The sequence below is a fragment of the Dromiciops gliroides genome, chromosome 3 (assembly GCF_019393635.1).
Source record: "Dromiciops gliroides isolate mDroGli1 chromosome 3, mDroGli1.pri, whole genome shotgun sequence".
Lineage (NCBI taxonomy): Eukaryota > Metazoa > Chordata > Mammalia > Microbiotheria > Microbiotheriidae > Dromiciops > Dromiciops gliroides.
Window position 1 is genome coordinate 281,336,112 of NC_057863.1, and position 24,441 is coordinate 281,360,552.

A 24,441-nucleotide genomic window follows, 5' to 3' on the forward strand; every position below is an offset into this window, starting at 1 on the left:
GATGTGTTTTACTATTACTTCTGGGAAGACAAAATATTTACAATATATCAAAGAAATTAATTTGGCTTGGCTTTGCAGCCTTGAAAATCCTCCCTCTGTTATGTGTGCATGTGCATATATGTACCTATGTGGGCAGTATCTTACAGAAAGAGCTGTGTTTGAAAGGTCTATTTATTCCACGTTACACGCTTTGATGATGACTTTTAATGATGGAAACATAAAGATTTCCTAAGAGCAAATATCCAGTAACTAAGGCTCTAAGCTTTGGCCAAATCTGTTCATTTGAAATCATAATTTCAGCTTTTAATCCAACTAGAAAACTATCACTACTCAAAGTAAATAAACCAAACTCAGCATTTTGTATGTGCTACACACATTTAAGAGGTGTCAATGAATTCTTCCTTCCAAAAAAACCCTGTGGCTCCTGTCCCCTGATTTGTATGCACTTACCTCATGGCGAAACACAAAACCTGAGATGCCAGCCACCAGCTCAGCCAAAAACACCAGGGACAAGAACATGGCATACTGGGGGAAAAAGGGACAATGTCAAATGTGAAGAATTAAAATCAGGACACTTCTAGGAATAGAGATTTAGAGCTAGAAGCTGAGCAATAGATATCAGGGGTTAAAAAAAAAAACTTTTAGAACACACATTTCTCTTTCCTGCACAAAAGAGAACCTCTCCCAAACATTTACTTCTATCTTAAGTCATACAGCTGGCAGTTCTACAGGTTTTGAATGGTGTTCGATGGTTCTACAGTTTGAGCAATCACTATGTGGTCATTCCATTGACTGTATATATAAACATACATATATATGTATATGTTTGTATACCAAGCTTAAAATCTTTTTACTAGGTTAGCTTTGTAAATGTTAATGGCAGGAAATATTAATTTAATTCCTCTTTTCTAAACACAAGATTTTGGGATTATCCCAACTGAAAAACAACAATATGGAATTAGCGATTACTGGGGTAAACAATGTAGAGGAACCCATCTGAATGTAACTAGTTCATGGTTCAACACTTTTCATATCACAATGTTTTCCTAATCTCTAAGAGAATTCTTTCTGCACTCCCTTATCACTGTACATAGGTACTAGACCTTACCCAATAGGCTCCTGAAAATATCACCTCAACCGTTAGAATATTCACTTGAAAAGCTTCAGCTCTGTATTCAGTGCCCACAAATCTTTTACCAGGTTCAACTTAGGTAACCAAAGATCCTTCCATTTATGCTTTGGAGCTCATATTGGAGAGGAAAGATGAGGAAAGAAAGTACTAATCCTGGAAATTCTACCCTTTTACACAGCACTAGGGATATCTGTGTCTTCTCGGTGGAGGATGTAGTACCTGAAGTACTTGGCCATTAAGAATGGCCTGTGTTAGCTACAGATGCCAGAAGCTGAAGCTGCTACTCCTATATAACCCATCCTACCCTCCCATCAGTTTTCTTTTCCCTCAACTAGACAGTATGTTTCCTGCCACTAAATTACTGGTGTATTTATGGGGATAAAATCATCAAAGGATCACACAATTATTCTATTCAGTCCATGTGTAAGTTCTTCTTACTCCCAGCTCTGGTAACATAATCTTGCCAGGTGAAAAAATAGAGACAATATTGGGAGTATACAGCTCCCTTTCCTTAATGTTCCACTATTTAAAAATCAGCTCTTTAGAATAATATAATAAAGAGTCCCTAGAGATTGTCTAGTCTGCCTCTTGTCATTTTAAAGAAGAAAAAATAAAACCCAGAGAGATGCATGACTTGTCCAAGGATACAGGCAGAGCTGGAACTAGAACCCAGGTTCTAACGGTTAGTATTTACATTCCTCTTTTCTGTCCCAAAGGGAACTTCTCCCAAATATTTACTTTTATCTCAAGTCATAGACTGTCTCAAGTAGTGTTTAGAAGTTCTATAGTTTGGCCAGGATCCACATGGCCATTTCACAGATCTAGATGTGTATTTATATTGGGCTTAAATTATTTTACTAGAGCAGTACCCAATGCTTTGAAAATAGTCATTTCTCTCCCACATTGTCCTCCTGGCCCAAGGTCAACCCTCCCCCAATCCCTGGACGTATTAAAAGGGAAAATAACCTTATTTTTGAAAATCATTAGATGCATATGCCTAGCTCACAGCGGCTGGTGCATTTGGGGCAAAGGACCCTAGTGTAAGTGCATGCACATGCCCTCACATATGTGAAAGAGAAGGACAGCAGTGATGTATCTCAGCCTCTAGTCCCATTTCTTCTTTGCACATTTTACTTCTAGAGTGAAAGTACGGAAGGTGGATGAGGTCCTACTGTTCATCCCTCCTATGGAGGTTGACAACAAAGAGACCAATTAATAGCAATTGTCAAGGTGGGTTCTTTGATGTGAACTGGACACAGCTGAAGTTCTGTCATCAGTTAGTAGTGGAATGTTGAGTCATTACCTCCCAGGCTAGGCTAAACCAAGCAAAGTGGGGCTGAAAAACTTATTGCTTCATCCATTCACTGGGTGGCACATTTAATGCAGGCCCTATTTAATGTAATTTAACATTAAGTAGGGACACTGACCTCCTTTCATTTATCAAAATGACTACAATAATCCTCAGAAATGAAGAGTGTTATAAAAGGCACCCTGAGCACAAAATGTAGACAAATAACTGGCCAAAATACTAATAACCCCAGCAGCCCAACCTCAAAATCTAACTGGGTTTTTTTCTGCTTGCTAGTGTAAATACAGTGTAAAAGTGTAAATATACTTTTAACACTGGTCCTGGCAGCTGATATCTTATGACTGTGATAAGAAACAAAGCAACTCAAGTGAGCAAAAGGAAGATGAGTCTAGTGCCTCAGAAGATTCACATTTTGTCTACTGTTTATCATTCTGCCTCTTTTCTTTCACGTTTCTCTAAATGTAGAGTCATGGAGGAATAATACAACAGCCTTTAAGGGGTGAAAAGCACAGCAGTAATTCTGGGCCAGGAGAAAGCAACCTGACATTGTGCAAACTTTCAACCAAGCTGTGCTCTGTGACACAGCTGGATCTCCATGGTTTGTGGCTAGACAGTGTTGACTTAGAGAAGAGGGTGAACAGCCAAATGCAGCCACAGTTGAGACAAGAAAATTGATTTCCCAAAAGAGAACAAAGAGGTCACTCCAAATGGAAGGCTGCTGGTCATGCTCCTGAGCTGCTTGGTGAAAATGTATAATGCGGGTGAAGGAAGTTTGCAGTGTGGCACATAAAGCTGGCAGCAGGGCATTTTTACATGAGGTTATAAAGGGCATCTTTACGTTCCCTAGCAACAGCTTTTGCCAGCCAGCTTCAGAGGGGAACCACTGTTGTTTTAGCATTCTTCTCTGTATTAATTAGATTAGGCTAAAACGGAATGTTTGCTTTGCTTTTAGCAGAGATAATGGCTAAATGAGTCTATGGATGTTGAGGCATTTCTTGCCCAAAGAACCACCACTGTTCATTTGTATCCCTTTTTTTAAAATCACAGCAAAAGCAATTTCAATATTAGAATCCACATCACCGACACACTCACCAGTTTTAGCATCCATGGGCTTCCACGACATGTGGCAAAGCATCCAAACAGGCCAAAGACCACAATGGTGGTACCAGTCCCAATGAGCACATAGGGGGCATTGGTAGAGTTCTCTGCAATAAGAGAGATGTATGTGCCCAAAGTAAGCTTGCCCCAGACTCCAACTGCCAAAAGAATCACACCAGTAATCTGAAAGAGATGGAGAGAGAATAAAAGGGGAGGCATTTCATTAGAAGGATTAATGGAAAGAAACTTTTTAGGGGGGAATTAAAAAGTCAGGGTGTCTAGAGACATGATGGTTCCAATTCCAGAATCCGTCTGTCATAATGTACTCCCATCTCATAACAAATATAATTTTTTTAAACGCAACCTGTATATATCCAATGCAAACCATGATGTATGAAATTGATGATGTTTATCTAATGATTAATACAGTTCAAAGAAGCATTTCAGTTCTTAGTTTTGCAAAATACATGTAAGAATTACAAGCTAAAATCTTCTCTCACCAAATGCCTTCTCATACTAGGTATCTCAACATTATGTAGATTCCCAATCCTCTAGCACTGAAAACTTTAAAAATTCAAGACTTTCTTCTGATATAGTTAGAATCCCAGCTTTGTAATTTACTGTGAGTTCTTGGGCAGAGCAGCTAGGTGATGTAGTAGATGGAGAAATGGGTCTAAAGTCAAGAAGTGCAAATCTGGCCTCTGACACTTACTAGCTGTAGGAGCTAGGCAAGTCACTTAACTCTGTCTGCCTCCGTTCCCCATCTGTAAAATGAGCTGGAAAAGATAATCGCAAACCACTCTAATATCTTTGCCAAGAAAACCCCAAATAGGGTTATGAAGAGCCAGACACTATTGAAAGAACGATTGAACAACATGAGGTCTTGGGTAAGTCACTTAAGCTTACTAAGGCTGTTTTCTCATCTGTAAAACAAGGCCAAGTATACTAACCCCTTGGACTATTGTGAGAAAAGTGTATTTCAATGACTATATAATTCAAGCTACAGTAATGTTATTCTTTGGAGAACAGGATGATTAATTTTCTCTTTCAGGTTAAATCTTATTAACAAAATTGACATTATACCAAAAATTTCTAAACAAAAGAATATTTCCAAGCCCTACTGATAGATCATTTGGGGAGTTTCTTTTTCTTAAGCAATGTTCAATATAATAGAATTCTAGAACAACAGAAGAATTTGAAGAGTCTTTCTGAACTAGGTGTAATTGTATTTGCCCAAATCCCCAAACTGGATCACCAAAATGAGGTCCAAATACATAGTATGCTATTCTTCAAATCCATTTCCCTCTTTTATTAAGAGACAGTGGCATTCAGGAAGAATGGTTCGAATGTAATTAAGAAGATGGAATGAGCAATATGGCACCCTTTTAAAAACAGAAGTAAATACATAAACCTTGTAGTTGGTGGTGATCTGTTATTGATAGTACAATAGGCATTGGAAAAAAGTCAGATGACACGTTCGGTGTTCTCTGCTGACATCTGGTGGAGAACTAGAAAACATTTCTATTTCCTTTCTCTTTTTTCCCATTTCATACCTACTTATTGGCGGAAAATATAAAATGTTACCTCATCTCATATATGGGTGTTTAAGTAACTTGGAGTTACCATGAAGATGAGATATGCTTGGAAGGCTGGATAGGAAAGAATAGTGCACGTGCATGTATGTATGTATGTATATGTGTGCTTATGTTTGTGTGTGTGTGTGTATGTGTGTGTGTATTTGTATAGATCTACTGTAGTTATACCTACATCTGCATCTTTAGACAAATTGAAGTAGGTTACAAGGATCAGTTGAAGAAACTGGAACTGTTGAGGTTGGATATGAGAAGATATTGGGGGGGACATATAATACAAGTCTTCAAGTATGTGAAGGGTTGTCATATGAAGAAGGATTATACTTATGTTCTACTTGGCCTCTGAAAGCTGCAAAGAGACAGATATTAGAAAATACATGCTGAATGTAAAGAAAACACTTCCTGAAAATTAGAGCTGCCAGAAGGTAATACATTCCTCATCACTGAATATTTTCAAGTACAGACTGGATAACTGTTTTGGGGGGAGTTGCAAAGATGTTGTAGAAGGAATTCTTATTGAGATGAAGATTGGCCAAATGACCTCTGGGGTCTCTTTCATCTCAAATTCTGTAAAGGTATAATTTCTGATCCAAACTTGGGAACACAGGGAGTATAAATTAAGCTATACTTTATACTAATATCCACAATCATTGTTATAACATTAATGTATAAAATTTATAGATGTCAATGAATTTATATACAGTGTCCTGTATGTAAAGCTGCACTAAGACTTACAGCTCTGAGAATCATCTGCATGGAGATGCTAATTGAACTCATGGGAACTGATGACATAAGAAAGTTTGATAATATCAAGGGAAAAGAGAAGAGAAGCCAATACAGAGCCTTGGGAGACATACCCACACAAAGTTAGTGGATATGATTTGAATAGAGATTCAGCAAAGACTGAACAGAAGGAATTGCACAGGTAGAAGAACCAAGAGAAAATAATGTTATACAAATCTGGACAGGAAAGAGTATCTAGGAGGAAAGGGTGATCAATTGTCAAAAGGCTTGAGAGTTCCGGAAAGATGAGATTTGGTAATTAAAGAGATCCGTGATAAGCATGGAGAGCACAGTTTCAGTTGAATCATGAAGTCAGAAGCCAGCTATAAAGAGCTGAGAAAAAAGTGAGTGGAGCCACCTAATATGCTGGCTTTCTCAAGGAATATAGCTAAGAAGGGGAGGAAATATATGTCATAGTAGTGAGTAGGGCTGTTTAGATCAAATGATTGTTTTATGAGTGTTTTTGTAAGCAGCAGGAAAGGTAACAGTAGGTGAGAGTAGATGAGTAGAGGTTTTGAATAGCCACTGTCATTCTGGAGTCACTCTCAAAAACAGTCTTCCCTATTCTTACATCTAAGCTGGTTTTAGCCTTAGGTCTACAATGAGATAGAATATTTGTTGTTTCAATCCACCCTCCCTTCTCACACATACTGCCCACCCCCCCCCCAGCTCAACACTTGTACTTTGTGTGTGAATTTTTCTTTCTCCTTTTCTTCCTCTGCAATATACTCATTGTCACAAGGAGGATATTCTCTGCTTTTGGGAATCTCAAGATCTACAGTAAGGTCATGGATTTAGAATGGGCACTTTCTGCTTTCCATTACTAAAGCAGACTTCATAACAACCTGAAACAACTATTGTTGCTAGGAGTTGAAAGAGGCACCCATTCCCCAAGTAAGTCAATATACCTTATTTTATGACTATACTGGTTTTTCTTTCTTAAGAAAAAAAATGTACTTTGCTTCCAATTATCAACAATAAAAAAAAAAGAGTAAACTCTGTGGTTTTAGAAAAAGACACAGTAGAGACATAAAGTAAACCACATTATGTGGCCTGTTGAAAATACTACCACCTTACAACCTCTAGGGTCAACCACAAGTCACCACATCTAATAGAACATCCATCAGCAGCAGTGGTTAGGGTTAACCACGTCTTAGAATCAAAGCACTGGAACTAGAAGAGACCTTCGAGATCATTTAATTCAACTAATGTTTCAGTTTCAACCTTTAGTATACGGGTTCTTAACCTTTTGTGTGTCATGGCCCCCTCTGGCAATCTGATGAAGCCTAAATACTACTACTGTAGTTTATTGCCTACATACTTAATTGAAGGAAATTCTAAATTTCAATTAGAGGTTTGTGAAAATAAAGATATATATATATATATATATATATATATATATATATATATATTTTTTTTTTTTTCTTCTCACACAGGTTCATAGATTTAAGAGTTCTTGGTCTAGTAGATGCTTCAGAGTTTGTATGACCATAGAATTTGGTCCTAAAGTTGCCTGAGAGAATAAGGAAGCTGAGAGTAAGGATTTAAACCCAGGTCTTCTTTCCAGTATTACATACTTCCTATCCATACCAGCAGTTCAAAATCTATGGTCACTAGGTCACTTCTGGCTTATTCTAAATGTAAGCCTAATGATCAAGATGAATTACAGTATTCCTTTGCAGAAACAATAAGACCAAGAATGTGGAATGTTTGTGTACAGTAAATAAACAATTGAAGTCTTGCAATATTCTCCAATTATCTCAAAGACTGCCACAACATTTTCTAGGACAAAGTTTATTTTATATCATTTTAGTCTTCATAAGGACTAGATGGGACAGCAAGGGGCCATGTATTAGGTCTGCTTATACACCTTATAACATATACATGTTTATATATATATTATATACATGATGTATAGCTTCACTTAGTGTAGGCCATATATTGTCAATTTACTGCCCAATAACAATGCTCCGTTCACCATGGTTACACAAACTGTTGTAAGAGACGCAGGGAAATAATGAATAGAATCAGAGAATGTGAAATATGAAAGGGACCCTGGAAATAATTTAGTCCAATGCCTTCATTTTAGAAATGAGCAAACTGTCCAAGGTCTCAAAGCTGTATTTAGGGGCATCTCTTCTAGCCATTGTTTACTCTTCAATTGCTTGTGCCTTCACATTCTGTATCAACTGCTCTTACCCTATACTTCATCTCATCAAGAGCCAGAGGGCATGATAAAATGCCCTTGAAGATGATACCATTACCTCTCTAGCTCACATTATTTTTAGTTCCAAGGGAGTAGATATTTTAACTCTACTAGATCCACAAGAGGCTATTTTTATACCCTTAAAAGTTTACAATGAGATCATAGATCCTTATCAATCAATTTATTAGACACAAAAATTATTTGCCATAATTATTTTTCTTTTCAGTCAAGACCTCTAATTTCAATGGCATAAGGATTTTTCCCTGAGAAATCTCCCTCAAAACCTGAAGATCAGCATCTTTTCTGCAAATTTAATCTATCAACAAGTATTTATTAAACACCTACTATGTCCCAGACACTGTGCTAGGAGTTGGGGATACAAGTACAAAGAACCAAACAATTCCTATTAGAAAGGAGTTTATATTCTAATGGAGGAGAAAAGTGCATATAAAAATATATCCTACATAAACATAAATTTAATAAATACAAATATATACAAAGTAGTTAAGTATAAAATTGTTTTGGAGGTAGGGCATGAGCTTTTGGAGTTATATGGAAAGGCTTCTTGACAAAAATGAATCTTTTTGGTTTGTTTTGAGACTAAATTTCTCTATCTTGACTATGTGGAACCTGCCAAATCCAATACTGAAAAGCTTTAAGCTGCTCTGTTTTTCCGACCTAGGGTCAGTTCATGCTCCTTAAGTAGCTTGGTGGCCCCCCCACCATATTGGTGCTGGACTTAGTACAAATACCTAATTGAATTTAACACTACAACAGCTATGAACTCAAGGGAAAACCAATAATCAATAATCTAAAAACATTGATTAAACACCTCCTATGTGCCAGGCATTGTGCTAAATGCTGAGAATACAAATATGAAAAAGAATGACAGTCCTTGCCCTCAAGGAGCTTACAATCTGATGGAAGGAGGCAACACACAAAAAAAAACTGAAAAGGGGAAGGAGAGATACCCATGGTGGAAAAGCCCACGAAATCCAAAATGAATGCTGCCAGAAGAGTCAGGTCCAACATGAGTGCAGCCAGATGAAAAATAAGATGTCTGGGAAGACAGTAATCCTGTCCCCCTCCTTAAATAGAGGAGTTTATGGCTCCACTCTCCAATCAGAGGGGTAGAGGGTACTGATGAGGTGTAAGAAAAAAGGCGATCTCTTGTAAGATGAGATTTCTCAATGATGAGTTTCAGTCTCCCTAGAAGGAAGGGGTAGAGGGATGCAACATACGTGGCCCAGAATGTATGACTTAAAGAAAGAGAGTGACTAGGCAAGGCGAGAGTAAGAAGGGACAGCCTTCTACATTCTAGGCATGGGGGACAGCCAGTACCAAGGCACAAAGATAGTAAAATGCCGTGAGTGAGGAACAGAGAGAAGATCAGTTTGGCTGTCCAGTGAGGCGGAAAAGATAGAAGGCTATGGTCAAATTGTTTCTGTTTGTCTTTTTCTACGTGTTATTATTTTATTTTTTCGATTAGATAGTTTTCAACATTCATTTCCACATTTTTCTACCTCCCTCCCTTCCTCCCTCCCTATGACACCAATGAGTCTGATATAGGTTATACATGTATAATTCTGTTAAACAAATTTCCACATTAGACATATTGTAAAAGAAGAAACAGAACAAAAGTGAAAATCCATGAAAAAGAAAAAAAAAAACAAAAGTGAAAATAGTATGCTTCAATTTAAATTCAGACTCCATAGTTCTTTCACTGAATGTGGACAGCATTTTCTTTCATGTCTTTTGGAACTGGCTTGGATCATTGTATTGCTTAAAAGAGCTAAGTCTACTTCAGGGGTGGAGCCAATATGGCAGAGGAAAGGCAGTGAGCTCTTAAACTCACGACATAATTGCTCCAAAAAAACATCCAAATAATGCCATAGGACAATGCCTGGAGCAGTAAAACCCACAGAAGAATGTGCTGAAATCATCTTCTAACCAAGAATGGCTTGGAAGGTCAGAAGGAGGGAGCTGCTGTGCTGAGACAAGAGTGGAGCCCAACCCCACAGTCACCCTGACACAGATCCAGTTTCAGGAAGTGCTCACCAGAGAAGGAGACCCCCAAAGCCTCTGAATCAGCTGAAGCACCAGTGTTGTCTGGAACTAAGCTCACAGTCTGGTGAGTGGGCTGAGCCCTGGGCAGGGGGGAGACTACAGGGGTCCATGCTGGTGCTGAGACAGAACTTGGGTTTAGGCTTGAGTAGTAGTAGCCCAGGTGGGGGAGGGGCACAGGCTCATCAGAGCTGACAACCACAACACACAAAGCTGGTTGATTAGCTAGTTGTTCTGAGGTCATCTATGGGCCTGGGAACAGGCCAGGCCAGTGAAGTATCTGATCCTCCTTAAATCATACCACCTGAGACTTCTGAAGCTTGGGATACTGCAGTCTGGAAACAGTGCCCCACTTTAAGGAGCTAAAAGTCTAGTAAAAGAAAGGCAAGATGAGCTGACAGAGAAAGGTGAGGACCATAGAAAGTTTCTTCAGTAACAAGGAAGAACAAGGGGTACCCTCAGAGGAAGATGTCAACATCAGGGCCCCTATATCTAAAGCTTCCAAGAAAAATATGAATTGGTCTCAGGCCATAGAGGCCCTCAAAAAGGACTTTGAAAATAAAGTTAGAGAGGTAGAAGAAAACATGGAAAGAGAAATGAGGGTGATGCAGGAAAGACATGAGAAAAAAGTCAACAGCTTGAAAAGCCAAATGGAAAAGCTCTCTGACAAAAATCATTGCCTAAGAATTAGGACTGAACAAATAAAAGAGCTAAGTCTATCATAGTTGATCATCCCACAATGTTGCTGTTACTGTATAAAATGTTCTCCTGGTTCTGCTTACTTCATTCGGCATCAGTTCATTTAAGTCTTTCCAGGTTTGTCTGAAATATGCTTGCTCATCATTTCTTATAGCACAATTATATTCCATTACATTAATAAACCACAATTTACTCAGCCATTCCCCACTTGAGGGGTGTTCCCTCAATTTCCAATTCTTTGCCACCACAAAAAGCTACTATAATTATTTTTTGTACGTGTGGGTCCTTTTCCCTTTTTTATGATCTCTTTGGGATACAGACCTAGTAGTGGTATTGCTGGGTATGCGCAGTTCCATAGCCCTTTGGGCATAGTTTCAAACCATTCTCCACAGTGGTTGGATCAGTTCACAACTCAGCTGTGGTCAAATTGTGACTTTAAAAGCTAAATAAGGGGATATAGGGATGAGAGTTATATTTTATCATTCAGGCAACAGACAGTCACAGGAGTTGATTGAGTATGGGAATGACATGGTCAGATCTGGGTTTAAAGGGAATGTACTTTGGCAGAAGTCTGCAGGATCCACCACAGTGGTGAGAGGCTTGGCAAGAAACAATAATGGCCTGAACAAAGGGGCTAGCCATGAGAGTAATGGAGGCTGGATGTGAGAATTGTTGTGAAAGTATTAATGGGAAGAGTTGGCAACTTATTGGATGTGTGTGGTGGGGGAGAGTGAGGAGTCCAGGGTAAGACCAAAATTATGAACCTGAGACACTAGAAGAATGGTGGTGCCTTCAATAGAAATAAGGAATTTTGGAAGAGAAAAATGTCTAAGGTAGGAGCCCTTAACCTTTTTTGTGTCATGGATGCCTTTGGCAGTGAGGTAATTTCTTCTCAGAATGTTATTTTGTTTTTTTCAAAATTCATAATTGGAGGAAATGCTAAATTTCAGTTAGAGGTTAGTGAAAAAAAAAAAAAAAGATGTGATTTTTTTTCCATTCAAGTTCAAAGACTCCTTGAAATCTATCCACTGACTCTCAGGTTAAGAACCTTTGGGTCAGGGGTAAAGATGATGATTTCAATTTTGGAGAGAGTTTCCTGGTACACTCAGAGATTAAATAATTTGTCCAGGGCCACACAGCCAGTACATAATAAGAGGTGGGAACTGAAATGTCTTCCTGACTCCAAAGCCAGTTCTTTATCCACCACTCCTACTGCCTCTCTTAGAACTTACAGAAACAATTTTAATGTTGATACCACAAACTTATGTGAAAAATTGCATTGCTGCCTTTTGTTTGTTTTTTAAAATACAGCATTTAAAAAATTCAAGATAGCAGAACTATAAATATAAGCAGCGGTCCATTTGAAAACCTGGTACTCTTATCAAGAGTAGACACCCACAAGAAGCTGTATGGGGGTAGAACAGATAAGACGCAGAAACCCCAAACCAGAAAGACATGTTCAAGTCGAAAAAATTAATGGAAGGATCCCAACTTTAATGGCTTTAATGAAAACTACAGCCTAATTGTCTCTGGAGGTTTGTAAGCCATTTAATTAGCACTCAAGTGACTATACACATCAATATTGTGAAGTTCCATTTATTTACCAGGTCATTTTACAACTTCAGTTTTTTTTAAAGTAAAAAATATATGAAATAAAAATATTTAGGCACCCTTAAAATTGTTACATATATTTCTGGAAAGGATGATTTTTAAAAAGGGTCTATCCAGTTGATTTGTGCTAAGGGGAGGTGGGACAAAGAAATCTTCCTGTGTTTAACAGACCCAATTTTATTTGGGTGTTTGAAAGACAATGAAGATCAAATAAAGAAAAATTAACATTTTCCAGGATCCTATAGCTTAACCTTTAACATTTAATCAATTCTAGTTTAAATGTGGCACTTTTCCACTAATTCTTTAATTCCACTAATACTTTATTTTTTAAATTGAAAAAAATGGTTATTTCCCCAAATTTATTGGTATGTTGGTTGGTTACAGCTTGGATATGTGACCAAGTAAGGCTATGGAATACTCAAAAGGGATATACTTTTATTCAAATATAATTTTCAACCTTAAAAATAAAAGGCATTTAGTATCCTGGACATGTTTTTGCATGTCTTCTCTTTAAGCAAGAAACAAAAAAAAGTATAGAGGATTCAATAAGGCAGCTTTCATAACTGCATTTATATCTTCAGATAGTCGTCCAAACACCAACTATTTTGTTAATCCTGATCATAAAAATGTCCTCTGTATACAAAGGTAACATTGCTGACCCAGTATAAGCAGGATGTGTGTTTTGAGTTTTGGGGGGTTTTTTTGGTTGGGTTTTTTTTTTTTTTGAGGAAATGGTTTGTGCTGATTCACCCACACTCTTCTGCACAGTTGCCCTTGTGACAAATGGCCTGGAATTTCATTTATTCATTAAACCAACACATATTCATCGTGTATCTACTATGTTCTACACATTATATGCATACATAGGGGAGGGAGAAGAGATCATTCTGACATAATTCTAGATGAGCTTTTCATCTAGATCAGTGATCTCCAAAGTAAGAGATGAATCAAGGATGAGAAGATGAGGTACATCCCATCCTCACTACAACTGCCAAACTGCAACTGCTGTGGTTATCTCCAACTCAACCATACCTGTCTTTATCCACTAACACCACTGTAATCCATCTGCTCCCTGTGACGTGCAAGTTCTCAACCTCCCCTTCCTTCAGGACTACCAGGAACTCATAGCAAGTGCAAAAGTGCCAATAGGCAATGACTCCTCTATGATTTGTCCCTCAGATCATGTCACTGCTACAGATTCTGAAGTTCTGACTAGTGACCAATATTTAAGAATCCTGATCTATTTTTTTTCATTTTCCATGCTTTATTATAGAGGACAAGTGGGCATGACTACATTATAATCTGCAAAAAAAAAAAATCTCAATTCTTGGGCCTTATAAAAGCAGATGGTGGGCCATATTTAACTAATGGGCCTTAGTCTGTAGACCTAATTGATGTTTTTCAGTCTCTTTTGCTAGTTCACCATCTATGTGACACCCCCTAATTGTAAGCATACACCAAGTCTTTGGGCCTTCTTTTCTTTACCCTCTCACTTGATGACTTCATAAGCCACCGAGTGTTTGATTATCATCTCTATATACATGATTAAAGAATCTAAATACACAACCCTAGTTCCTCTCAAAGTCCCAGGTCTACAACACCAACTATATCCCTTTCAAACTACATATTCCACAGATACATCAAACTCAATATGTCTAAAATAGGACTTTCCCAAAAGACCCTCATCTCTACTGAGTTTCCCTATTTTCATAAAGAAACCCACTCGCCCTTCCATCCTCCCAGGTTCAAAACTTCAGCATTATTCTTTTTTTTTTTTTTTTTTTTTTTTTTTTAGGCAATGGGGGTTAAGTGACTTGCCCAGGGTCACACAGCTAGTAAGTGTCAAGTGTCTGAGGCCGGATTTGAACTCAGGTACTCCTGAATCCAGGGCCGGTGCTTTAACCACTGCGCCATCTAGCTGCCCCCAGCATTATTCTTGATTCCACATTTTCCATCACCAACCAGTTGTCAAATCTTTCCATTTCTACTTCTACAACATGTCGGCCATCTACCCTTCTCACTACTCAGCCACTACCTTAGTCTAGGTGCTCATCCTCTCTTGACAAGACAATGACTTTTTAATTGGTCTTCCTGTCTCAAAGTCTCTTCCTACACAAATCCATCCTCAATATATTTGTCAAAGTGATTTTCCTTACACACAGATATGACAATAATACTTTCCTATTCAATAAACTCCAGTGGCGCTCTATTACTTGTAAGATTAAAAAAAAATAAACTTCTCTGATTATTGCTACAATTCTGGTAGTAGTCTCTCTGAAAAAGAGATTACAGAGAGAGAGAGAGAGAGAGAGAGAGAGAGAGAGAGAGAGAGAGAGAGAGAGAGAGAAGAACAAAGGGCCAAAAGCTTGTTTTAAGGAATGCCCACATTTAGGGATTGGGAGAAGAAAGAACTCCTCTGCCTCAAAGGAGGCAGAACAAACTGTCAAGAGAGTTTGGAGGAAAAGAACCGAAGCCAAGAAAGAAGAGTCAGGATGATTGAAAACACAATCTTGGCTTCAATGGCATCATGCTCTGTTCCAACTAAACCAGCCTAAACATGTCCCTCTTTAACTAAGTACCCTGGTACTGCCCTTAAGCCTCATTTAATTATATTTTGTATTTAAAGTATTACTTTAGTGGAGAGCTTTTGGAGTCAAGTTCAGTTGACAGAAATATGGACATAAGCACAAAACAAACTGTTTGAAAGCTCTAGGTTTCCACCTAGATTTTAAAGGACAGTTTCTGCCATGGGATGTTCAGATTGTATACTGAATGATAATAGGTATTTTAAAAAACACATACAAGGGCACATGAGTTGCTAGGGAGTTATAATTCTAGATCTGACAGTTCACGGGTCCCAAGTTCAATATACTTAATTTCTCTACTTATGAAGTAGAGTAAATGATCATCTCATAATGAACTAGATTCCTTTATGCCTAGCTAGCATTAAGACTCCACTAACTGGCTATGTGATCAAAGGCAAGTCAATTAACTTCTCTGTACCTTGATTTCCTCATCTGTACTTTGATTCCAAATGAATGGAATGGAGGAAATTATGTCTGGGATAACTTCCATCTCTAACATGCTCTGATTTTATGGGGAAATAGCTATCATTATATAACGACCATTATCAAAAGGAGATGTAAACATCTACAGCCAGCCAGTGAACAGAATTATGGGGTATCTACTTCATGTTAAGCATTTCACTAGTGCCCGGAGAGAGCTTTTAATCTCAAGTGTGTGGGTAGCTGTGTGCTTCAAGTATATAGCTAGGCGGGTCCCAAACTGGAGATGATGTGCCAAGTTCATTTTAATGTATAGGAGGCAGTATTTTTATATCCTGATACTAGCTGAAGCTATTAATTAGCTCAATTAGTTTCTTTGTTAACTCCCCAGTATTTTCTAAGTAAACCACATCATCAGAGTTCATTTGTCTCCTGTCTACCCTTATACATTTCATTTCTCTTATTAATATAGTTAGCATTTTTATATAGAATGAATATAAAAATATAAAATTCTGTATTTCAATTATCTTACATACTTGCATAAAATAATTGAGGGGAGAGGTAAAGATCTTGCTTTATATCTACATTTATTGAGAAGGTTTCTAGTATAAACCAATTGCATGTAATGCTTGCTTTTGGTTTTAGATAGAGGAATTTTTTAGTACAACAAAAATATCTAAGTCTATACTTTGTAAGGTTTCTAGTACAAATGGGCTGGCAGGGGATACGGTAGCTACATCATTGGGTTTGGTTTCAGGAAGCCCTGAGTCTGAATCCTGTTTCAGTCACTTACTAGCCTTGGCTCTAGCAAAGTCATTTCATTTCTCCCAGTCTGTTTCCTCTTCTATAAAATGGGGTCTACTATCATCTACCTCACAGGGCAATTGTGAGGATCAAATCAGATAACATAAAAAACCGCTTTATAAGTCTTAAAGCATTATATAAATTGCAAACATATGGTGATGATAATAATTATGATGATAATGATTATGATGGTGATGGTGGTGATGAGTTCTGTACTTTGTCAAAGGCTTTTTTTTAATTTATTGAGGTAAACATATGGTTTGGGATGTTTTTGTCTTTAATATGATTAATTACATTGTTGTTTTCCTAACTTAGAACCACCTTTGCATCTCTGGTATAAATCCCACTTGGACATATAATGAATGATTCTTGGATAAATTGCTATAGTCTGATGGAGTTTTATTTAACATTTGGAATTGATATTCATTAATGATTCTAGTCTGTATTGTTTCTCTGCTTTATCCTTCAGTAGTTTAGGTATAAGGACTATATATATCTCATAAAAGGAGCTTGGCTTTCAACATTATCTGAAAGAATAACTTGTAGCATTCTCCAAAAGTCTGATACGATTCTCCTGCATATATATCAGAACTAGGACTTCTTTGGTAGTTACTTCACAGCTAATTCTATTTCCTTTTGTGAGAGTGGATTATTTAAAATGTCAATTTAGTGTTCTGTTAGTTTGGGCATTTTATTTTTTTAAAGTACTTGTCTTTCTTTGTTCCACTGTGCCACCTAGCTGGCCCCCCCTTTGGGGTTCTTAATTTTGCTGACATATAACAGTGGAGAGTTGGTTCAGATAATTCTTTTTATCTTGGTTCTGTTATAATCTAATTTTCTTCTTTTTATTTGATATATCTCTGTGTCCTAATACATGGTCAGGTGGTTTTTGCTTTTTGTTTTTTTATAAAATTGTTGCTTAGAAATATCTGAATCTGTTTTTAAGGTGGGGTTGAAAGCCTATACAATGCTTTGGAAGTCGTAATATAGCATGGCCTTATTGGTGAGGCCCTCTTACAATGAAGCCTTTCTGTTACTTCAGTACCTAACTCCCAAAGGTTTGGATTAGGCTTAAGACTCACCTATACTTCATTTCACTGTTTTTAACTCAGTTCAACCAAACATTTATTAAATACTTCTGGGTTAACACAATTGAGCTTTAAGAAATACAATAAATAAGACATCAGGCTCTGTGAAGTCAGGATCTGTGTAAGTCAGTGTGATATAATTTCATTAAAAATGTAGCTTAAGGGGGCAGCTAGGTGGCTCAGTGGATAAAGCACTGGCCCTGGATTCAGGAGTACCTGAGTTCAAATCCGGCCTCAGACACTTGACACTTACTAGCTGTGTGACCCTAGGCAAGTCACTTAACCCCCACTGCCCGCCCCCCAAAAAGAAAAAAAGTAGCTTAAGCACCTAAGAAGAGAGGTGCAAAGTGTTAAAAATTAACAGCATCACAAATAGGGGTCAGATGGGTTCTTATAGAAGGAATCATATCTCATGTTTATTAATAGTATTTTAGAGGGTGCCTTACAGATGTAGGCTATTTTCCATGCCCAGAATGGTTTCCTTCTTCATCTTTGTCTCCCAACTTCCTTCAAGTACCAGATAAAATTTCATTTTTTGCAAGAAGCTTATCCTCATCCGCTTTAGTCTAGTGCCTTCCCTCAATTAATTAGTTCTCATTTAGTCAATCAATAAACATTTCCTAAGCACCTACTATGTGCCAGGCACTGTGCTAAGTGCTGCAGAAATAAAAAGAGGCAAAATACAAATCCTTGTCCTAAGGAGTTTATGATGGAAAGAGGGAAACAACATGCAAACAAACAAGCTTTATTATTTGCCATATTGCATCCCTAATTAGACTGTGAGCTTCTTGAGAACAAGAACTGTCTTTTGCCTTTCTTTATATCCCCGGGCTTAGTAGGTGGTTAATTGACCATTATCATTATTTTAGAGATGAGAAAACAGGCTCAGAAGTGACATTCTCAAGGTCACATGGCTAGTAGAAGGGAGAGAACAGACTTAAAAACCAAGTCTAGGGCTTAATCCATTGTGTACTGCACCTCCCCAGTGAGTGGAAAGAAATCTACACTTACTTGGGTTCTAAAGACCTTGGTGTGATTCCTGGTTCTCTTACATACTACTTGTGCGACCATGGACAAATCACTTCCCCTCTCTAGGACCCTGATTTATAAAATGTGAAAGTTGGATTAGGTGACTTCTAAGGTTTATTTCAGCTCTAAAACTATGATTTTACTTTCCCCTCTTTCTCTCTGAATTTTTGAGCTTTATTTCCCTATCACTCTTCACTCCTTTCATATACTTTTTGTAATGACTGGAATGACGCCACCTGCTGGAGACTTACTGTAGCCAAGCTCCACCATGAAGAGGTCTCTGAGGGCAAGCCATGCGGTCAAGGTCCTTAGCGTCAGGAAGTGACGTTTGCTCGTGGGTACTGTATATCAAGGCTACCAGCCAATCAACTTGAGGAGCCTCCCATTTCTGGGAGGAGGACACAAAGTAGGAAGCGGATGCTGGTGGAGGGGTGCTATCTGGTTTTGGGTTCCTGACCTTGTCATGGTGGGTTGGATGATAGGGTCTCTTAGAAAAAGTTAGATTTTTACCTTTCTCTCTGATCCTAATGCTCTTTAATAAATACTTAAACATTTAAATACTCTTGCTAAAGCTTATAATTTATTGGCGACCACTCATTAGATTTTAGATAGTTTAGCTAAAATTTTAGCCCCTTACATTTTAAAAGACTTGGATTTTTTTTTCTTTCTAAGAACCTCTGATGAAAGGCAATATGTGGGGGGCAGCTAGGTGGCGCAGTGGATAGAGCAACCGGCCCTGGAGTCAGGAGTACCCGAGTTCAAATCCAGCCTCAGACCTTAACACTTACTAGCTGTGTGACCCTGGGCAAGTCACTTAACCCCAATTGCCTCACTTAAAAAAAAAAAAAGGCAATATGTGCATAATATAACAACTTTAGTCTTATTAATACATTAATAAATGCATCGTTAAATCAAGGTGGATTTCTGAGTTACTTAATGTGTGTGCTTCCTGACCTTAATGTTTCATTTAAAACATTTCAAAAGAGGACACAAATAATAGCTTGGCTCTTTATTTACCTTAATCAGAAGGATTTACAAAATATGCTTTATAAGTCATATGAACTTACTCCTTCAATTTCCCAAGACTACAAGAGATTTCAAAGTAGGAAGTGAAAAAGTGAAGGTTAAATTTGGCAGGATATAGTTCCTAGCTCTGGTTTAACTGATAAAACAGATTTAGAAACAGATGGCACTCAGGAAAATGCCTATTGGCAAGAGAGGCTAGTAAAGCTTCATAAAATGAAATAAAGTGCTTGGAAAGCAGTACCTTCTGTAGTAATTTAAAGAGCTTCAGGTCTGATATTTAGGGTATCCTCAATTCCCTATCCCTAAATTCCAAATTGATATCCATGCTGCTTTTTAACCTATTAGCAGAGTAATGTCCTGGAAAAATCACATTCATGGCCTAAAGGCTAGTAACCTAAACACTGGTTAACATTAGTAGGCTTGCCACTTACCTACATTTCACACAAGAACTCTGGAATTAAACTGATTTTCCTGCACTCCCCCATGATCTTCTGCTCACATGAAAACCTTGGGTAACTGCCAAACAATCAAGCTATCTTATTTGCAAGTTGCATCCCTAATTAGACTGTGAGCTCCTTGAGAACAAGGACTGTCTTTTGCCATTCTTTCTAAGCTTACTGCAGATTACTGCAAAGAAATACTGTATGTAACAAAGACACTTTCAAGGGAGGAACAGTATGTAAATGCCCTTCAACAAGATCTACAAATTCCATTTTCTGACAAAGGAGGGCTCTGGTGGTCATAAGCTCACAATTATTATTTTCAGCATTATAATGGTGACCTACCTTTAATTGGGGGGGGTGTCTTTATCTATATCTCAGCCTAAATTATGATGAAAAACAGATTGTCTGTAATCACATATTTTTCACCATAAAATTAATATGCAAGGAACACAAACTCCATTCCTTTCAAAAGTATTGCTGAAACAAATTGAAGGACCCACTAAAGACCCACTCCTTCATCTCTCATTAGATTTTGTGAATAGAGTTACTCATTTGCCTACAGAAAGACAGATACATAAGAGCAATGAATTTTCCCACTGTACAGCAATATTATTTCTGCCTCCATCTACTTTATTCATATAAGATGGTCTCATTCTCGAAGGATCTCATGCTATACTCCATACCTGTAATGATTTCTCTCCCTATCTCAACTATCCAAATTCTAGCCACCATTCCAACCTTGCAAGTCTCCCTTCTAGGAAGCTTCCCTCAATACTACAACCAACACTGGTTGTGTTTATAACCAACACAGTCTTCCAGAGTGCTTACAGTATTGACTATAGTGTATATTTTGGCCCTTGATTTATAATCATTTTAGCTCTTTCTTTTATATTGCTTTGCATTTTCATGCCTTGTTCTTCTCAAGCAGATTTTAGGGTCCTGGAAAGCAGAATGACTTTGTGAAACATTACAACACAGAACCAATTACAAAGCGGATGTTCAATGCATCCTAAAATAATTAGTTTAGTCTATTCATTAAAATTCAATTTCCTTATAAGTAGGCTACCATTGAGTGAATTGAGGGGATCAGGACAACAAGTGGTTAACTGTGAGAATTGAGTGAACCACACTGACTCCATTTTGTGACTCAATTCTGGAGCTAGCTTACTTTCTATTCATATTGTATTACTTGAACCTAGCCTTGTGTGGCTGTCCCCAGCTGGACCACCTTTACTTTCTGCTTAGAAACTCTTAACTAAGGACCTAGATTTATGTTGACCAGAACCTGGTTAGATCCAAAGATTGATGCAAGGGAATTTTCTCATAACTGTACATCTCAGCAACCCACATGTCTTATTTTAAAACTGTCCCCCATACTAATGAATCAATTATTATTCCATATTCCTTTGATTGTTTACAGATACTTGGGGGCAGTGGGACACCTCCTTTTTTTCATTTCACAGAATTGTACCTATTTACTCTTCTTCCAGCTTGAAAATTCCCTAACCTTTCCTCCAATTTGAAATTAGATTACCTAATGTTGTATTGTTTCCTTTTAATTAGTTGACCTTATTTGTTTTCAATGTATAAAAGTCTGTCTCCCCCTGTATCTGGGGTCCAGGCCTAAACTGAAGAAGGTACCTTGTCCCAGTTTGTCACGCATTAGCATGTACTATTCAATAAATCAAAATACTTGGAAGCAAACCTTTGTTTCCTCAGTCATTTCATCTTTCACCACCACACCATCCATGTGAATTCCTAGGTAGGATTGAAATTGGTTATGACTAAGCTTTCAGAAATCTGATGTCCTAACCCATTCAATTTAATTTAACAAACTATTAGGTACAACAGAGGCTTAGTTTGACAGAACCCTCCTAATTGTGTCCCCCATTAGAATGCAGGTTCCCTGACAGCAGCTTTGACACTGCCCTATTTGTTTCGCCAGTGCTAACCACAGTGCCCTGCACATGGCAAGGATTTAATAAATACTTTTTCACTCATTCGTCTATTCACAGAAATGCAGAGGATTGAAAGCAAATATCTGAAAAACAGAGTTTCCAACATGGAACTCCTTCCCATCCCCAAGCTAGAGCTCCCAGATTTCGAGGTTAAGTGAAAGGAAATTGAGCTTTTCTCATGCTCAGCTTGGAACCATTTGGTTGCACCATCTACAGAATTCCACTTTTTTCCCTCACAAGACCCTATGAGAAAGTATAGGAATTATTCCCATTTTGCAAAGTACTTTTTGGACAATACTTATGTAATCTCTTGGGGCAATTGTTCCTCTCATTTCACAAATGAAGAACCTGAAGCTCAGGAAGGTAGTCACCGAGATACATTCAGAACAAGTCTCCCTAACTTTACTTCAATTACAGTTTTTCTATCAATTTCTCTGTTGTCCCTGTGCAATTATATAAAGAAGGAACTGAGACTGTTTCTTATATGTCAAGATAGCGGGTGTGGGGAAGAGGGTAGGGACTGCATGAAGTTAAGCAAAGTTTGGCTTGCATTTTTAAAAATCTCATTTCACCATGGTATAAGGGCAGGGTGTCTAGAAAGGAAGATTACAAGTTGCTACACAAACCACTTGCCTTACTAAGAAGGGGATGGGGGGTAGGCAGGGTATTCTGCCCTTTGGAATAGGTATGAAGAGCTATATATGTAGGGTTGGGGTATACTCAGCTATATTGAACTCATGTTCAATGACAAAGATGCCCATTTCCAATGATAACAGAAAAGATGATCTGATGATGGCTTTGCTGAAATAAATCAAAATGAATAAAAAAGGTGAGCAAATTCTATATGCCTATTAAGCTTCTTTGCTTTTTACAGGGGCTAATATTTATTAAGCTTTATTTCATAAGGATGCTAATTAAATTTTACTAACAACTACATGAAAGAGGATGAGCTCCTATTATCAGAGAAGTTAAGAGTGAAAAAAGAATGAACAAATGTCACCCATTATAGATTATAAATTTTCACCTGGAAGGAAAATTGGAAGTCACCTATTCAGCCTTCATTTTACAGATGAGGAAATTGAGGCCCAGAGGGGTTGTGACTTGCCATTGTGACCATTTATTCTCAGGCAGCTGGTGGTGTCATGGGAGGAACATCAGGTCTAGGGTTAGGAAGACCTGAATTCAAATCCAGCCTCAGTTACCAGCTGTACAATCCTGGGCAAGTTACTTAACTTCTTGTCTCAGTTTTCCCATCTGTGAAATGTGGGAAATAATAATGGCACCTATCTCCCTCTTCTTGTGAGAATCAAATGAAATAATAATTGTAAGTGTTTAGCACAGTGCCTGCAACACTATATAATGTTAGCTGTTATTACTGTTACATAGCTTTCTTTGTATGTATTTGCTCATATGGAAAGGGAGAAGGATACTTTTGGAAATTATGTCGAAACAAAAAATAGAAATACTTTTAAAAACAAATAAAAGTAACCAACTAATGAAAGTGCTAAGTCCCAGGTCATCCATAATCCATGATGGGATACAGAACATTATTTCCAATTCATGGCTTTAATGATGTTACTTCACTGCTCAAAAACTGTCAATGACTTCCTAGTGCCTAACCAATAAGTCCAAAGTCCTTAGCTTAGCGTTCAAGGGCCTGTTCAGTTTGGATCCAATCCACTTTTAGTTGCACATTTCGATTTGCCTATCAAACACTTCAAAACAGGTGTCCACAGACATTTCAAACAATATGTCCAAAACAGAACTGATTACTTTCCCCACAAAACCCACTCTTCTTCCAACCATCCCTATTCCTGTTGAGTACATCCCTTCCCTTCTGGTCACTCAGGCTCACAACTTCAGATCATCCTCACATCCTCATTATTCCTCACTCCACACATCCAAACTCATAGGGCCTTCTTTTGGGTTATTCTTTTATACATTTTAGTATTATTATTTATTTACATCTCATAACTCCTACTAGACTATAAACTCCTTAAAGGTAAAGGCAATCTTTTATTTAGTTTTGAATCTTCCTCAGAGGTTTAACCAAGTTCAAGTCTTGAAGAAACATTCTGGCTCTTTTTCAAATTTAGATCTGTATTATCTTTAGAATGGGTCAGAAATGGAGTCTCAGCTTGTATGAACTGATGTACAGTAAAGTGAGCAGAACCAAGAGAATGTTGCACACAGAGACAGTAATACTGTTCAGTGAAGAACTGTGAATGACTTAACTACTCTCAGCAATACGATAATCCAAGACAATCCCAAAGGACTAATAATGAAGCATACTATCCACCTCCAAAAGAAGAACTGATTTTGATGGAACACAGACTGAAGCATGCTATTTTTCATTTTCTTCCATTTTTTCTTTTATTCAAGTTTTTTATACAAAATTACTAATATGGTACTGTTTTACATAATTGCACATGGGGAAAGGGAGAGGAGGGATACAATTTGGAACAAAAACTTTTAAATAAAAATGTTTATTATTTTAAGAAAAAAGAAATGGAGTCTCAGAAGTTGTTGGTTTTTTTCCTTTAGAATAAATAAATTCCAGATCTTCCCAGTCTTTAAGAGATATACTGGTTGAA

General features: G+C 37.7%; 1 protein-coding gene across 1 annotated transcript in view; it reads right to left on the reverse strand.

Moving 5' to 3' along the window:
• The window catches only part of TSPAN7 (tetraspanin 7), a 114,681-nt gene that overhangs the window by 31,159 nt on the left and 59,081 nt on the right, over positions 1-24,441 (reverse strand). The window contains exons 2-3 of the mRNA XM_043994625.1: positions 3,534-3,722; positions 451-525 (exon numbers count right to left, since the gene is read on the reverse strand). Of these exons, the coding sequence (XP_043850560.1) occupies positions 451-525; positions 3,534-3,722 (264 nt within the window). The remainder of the gene's footprint in view (positions 1-450; positions 526-3,533; positions 3,723-24,441) is intronic.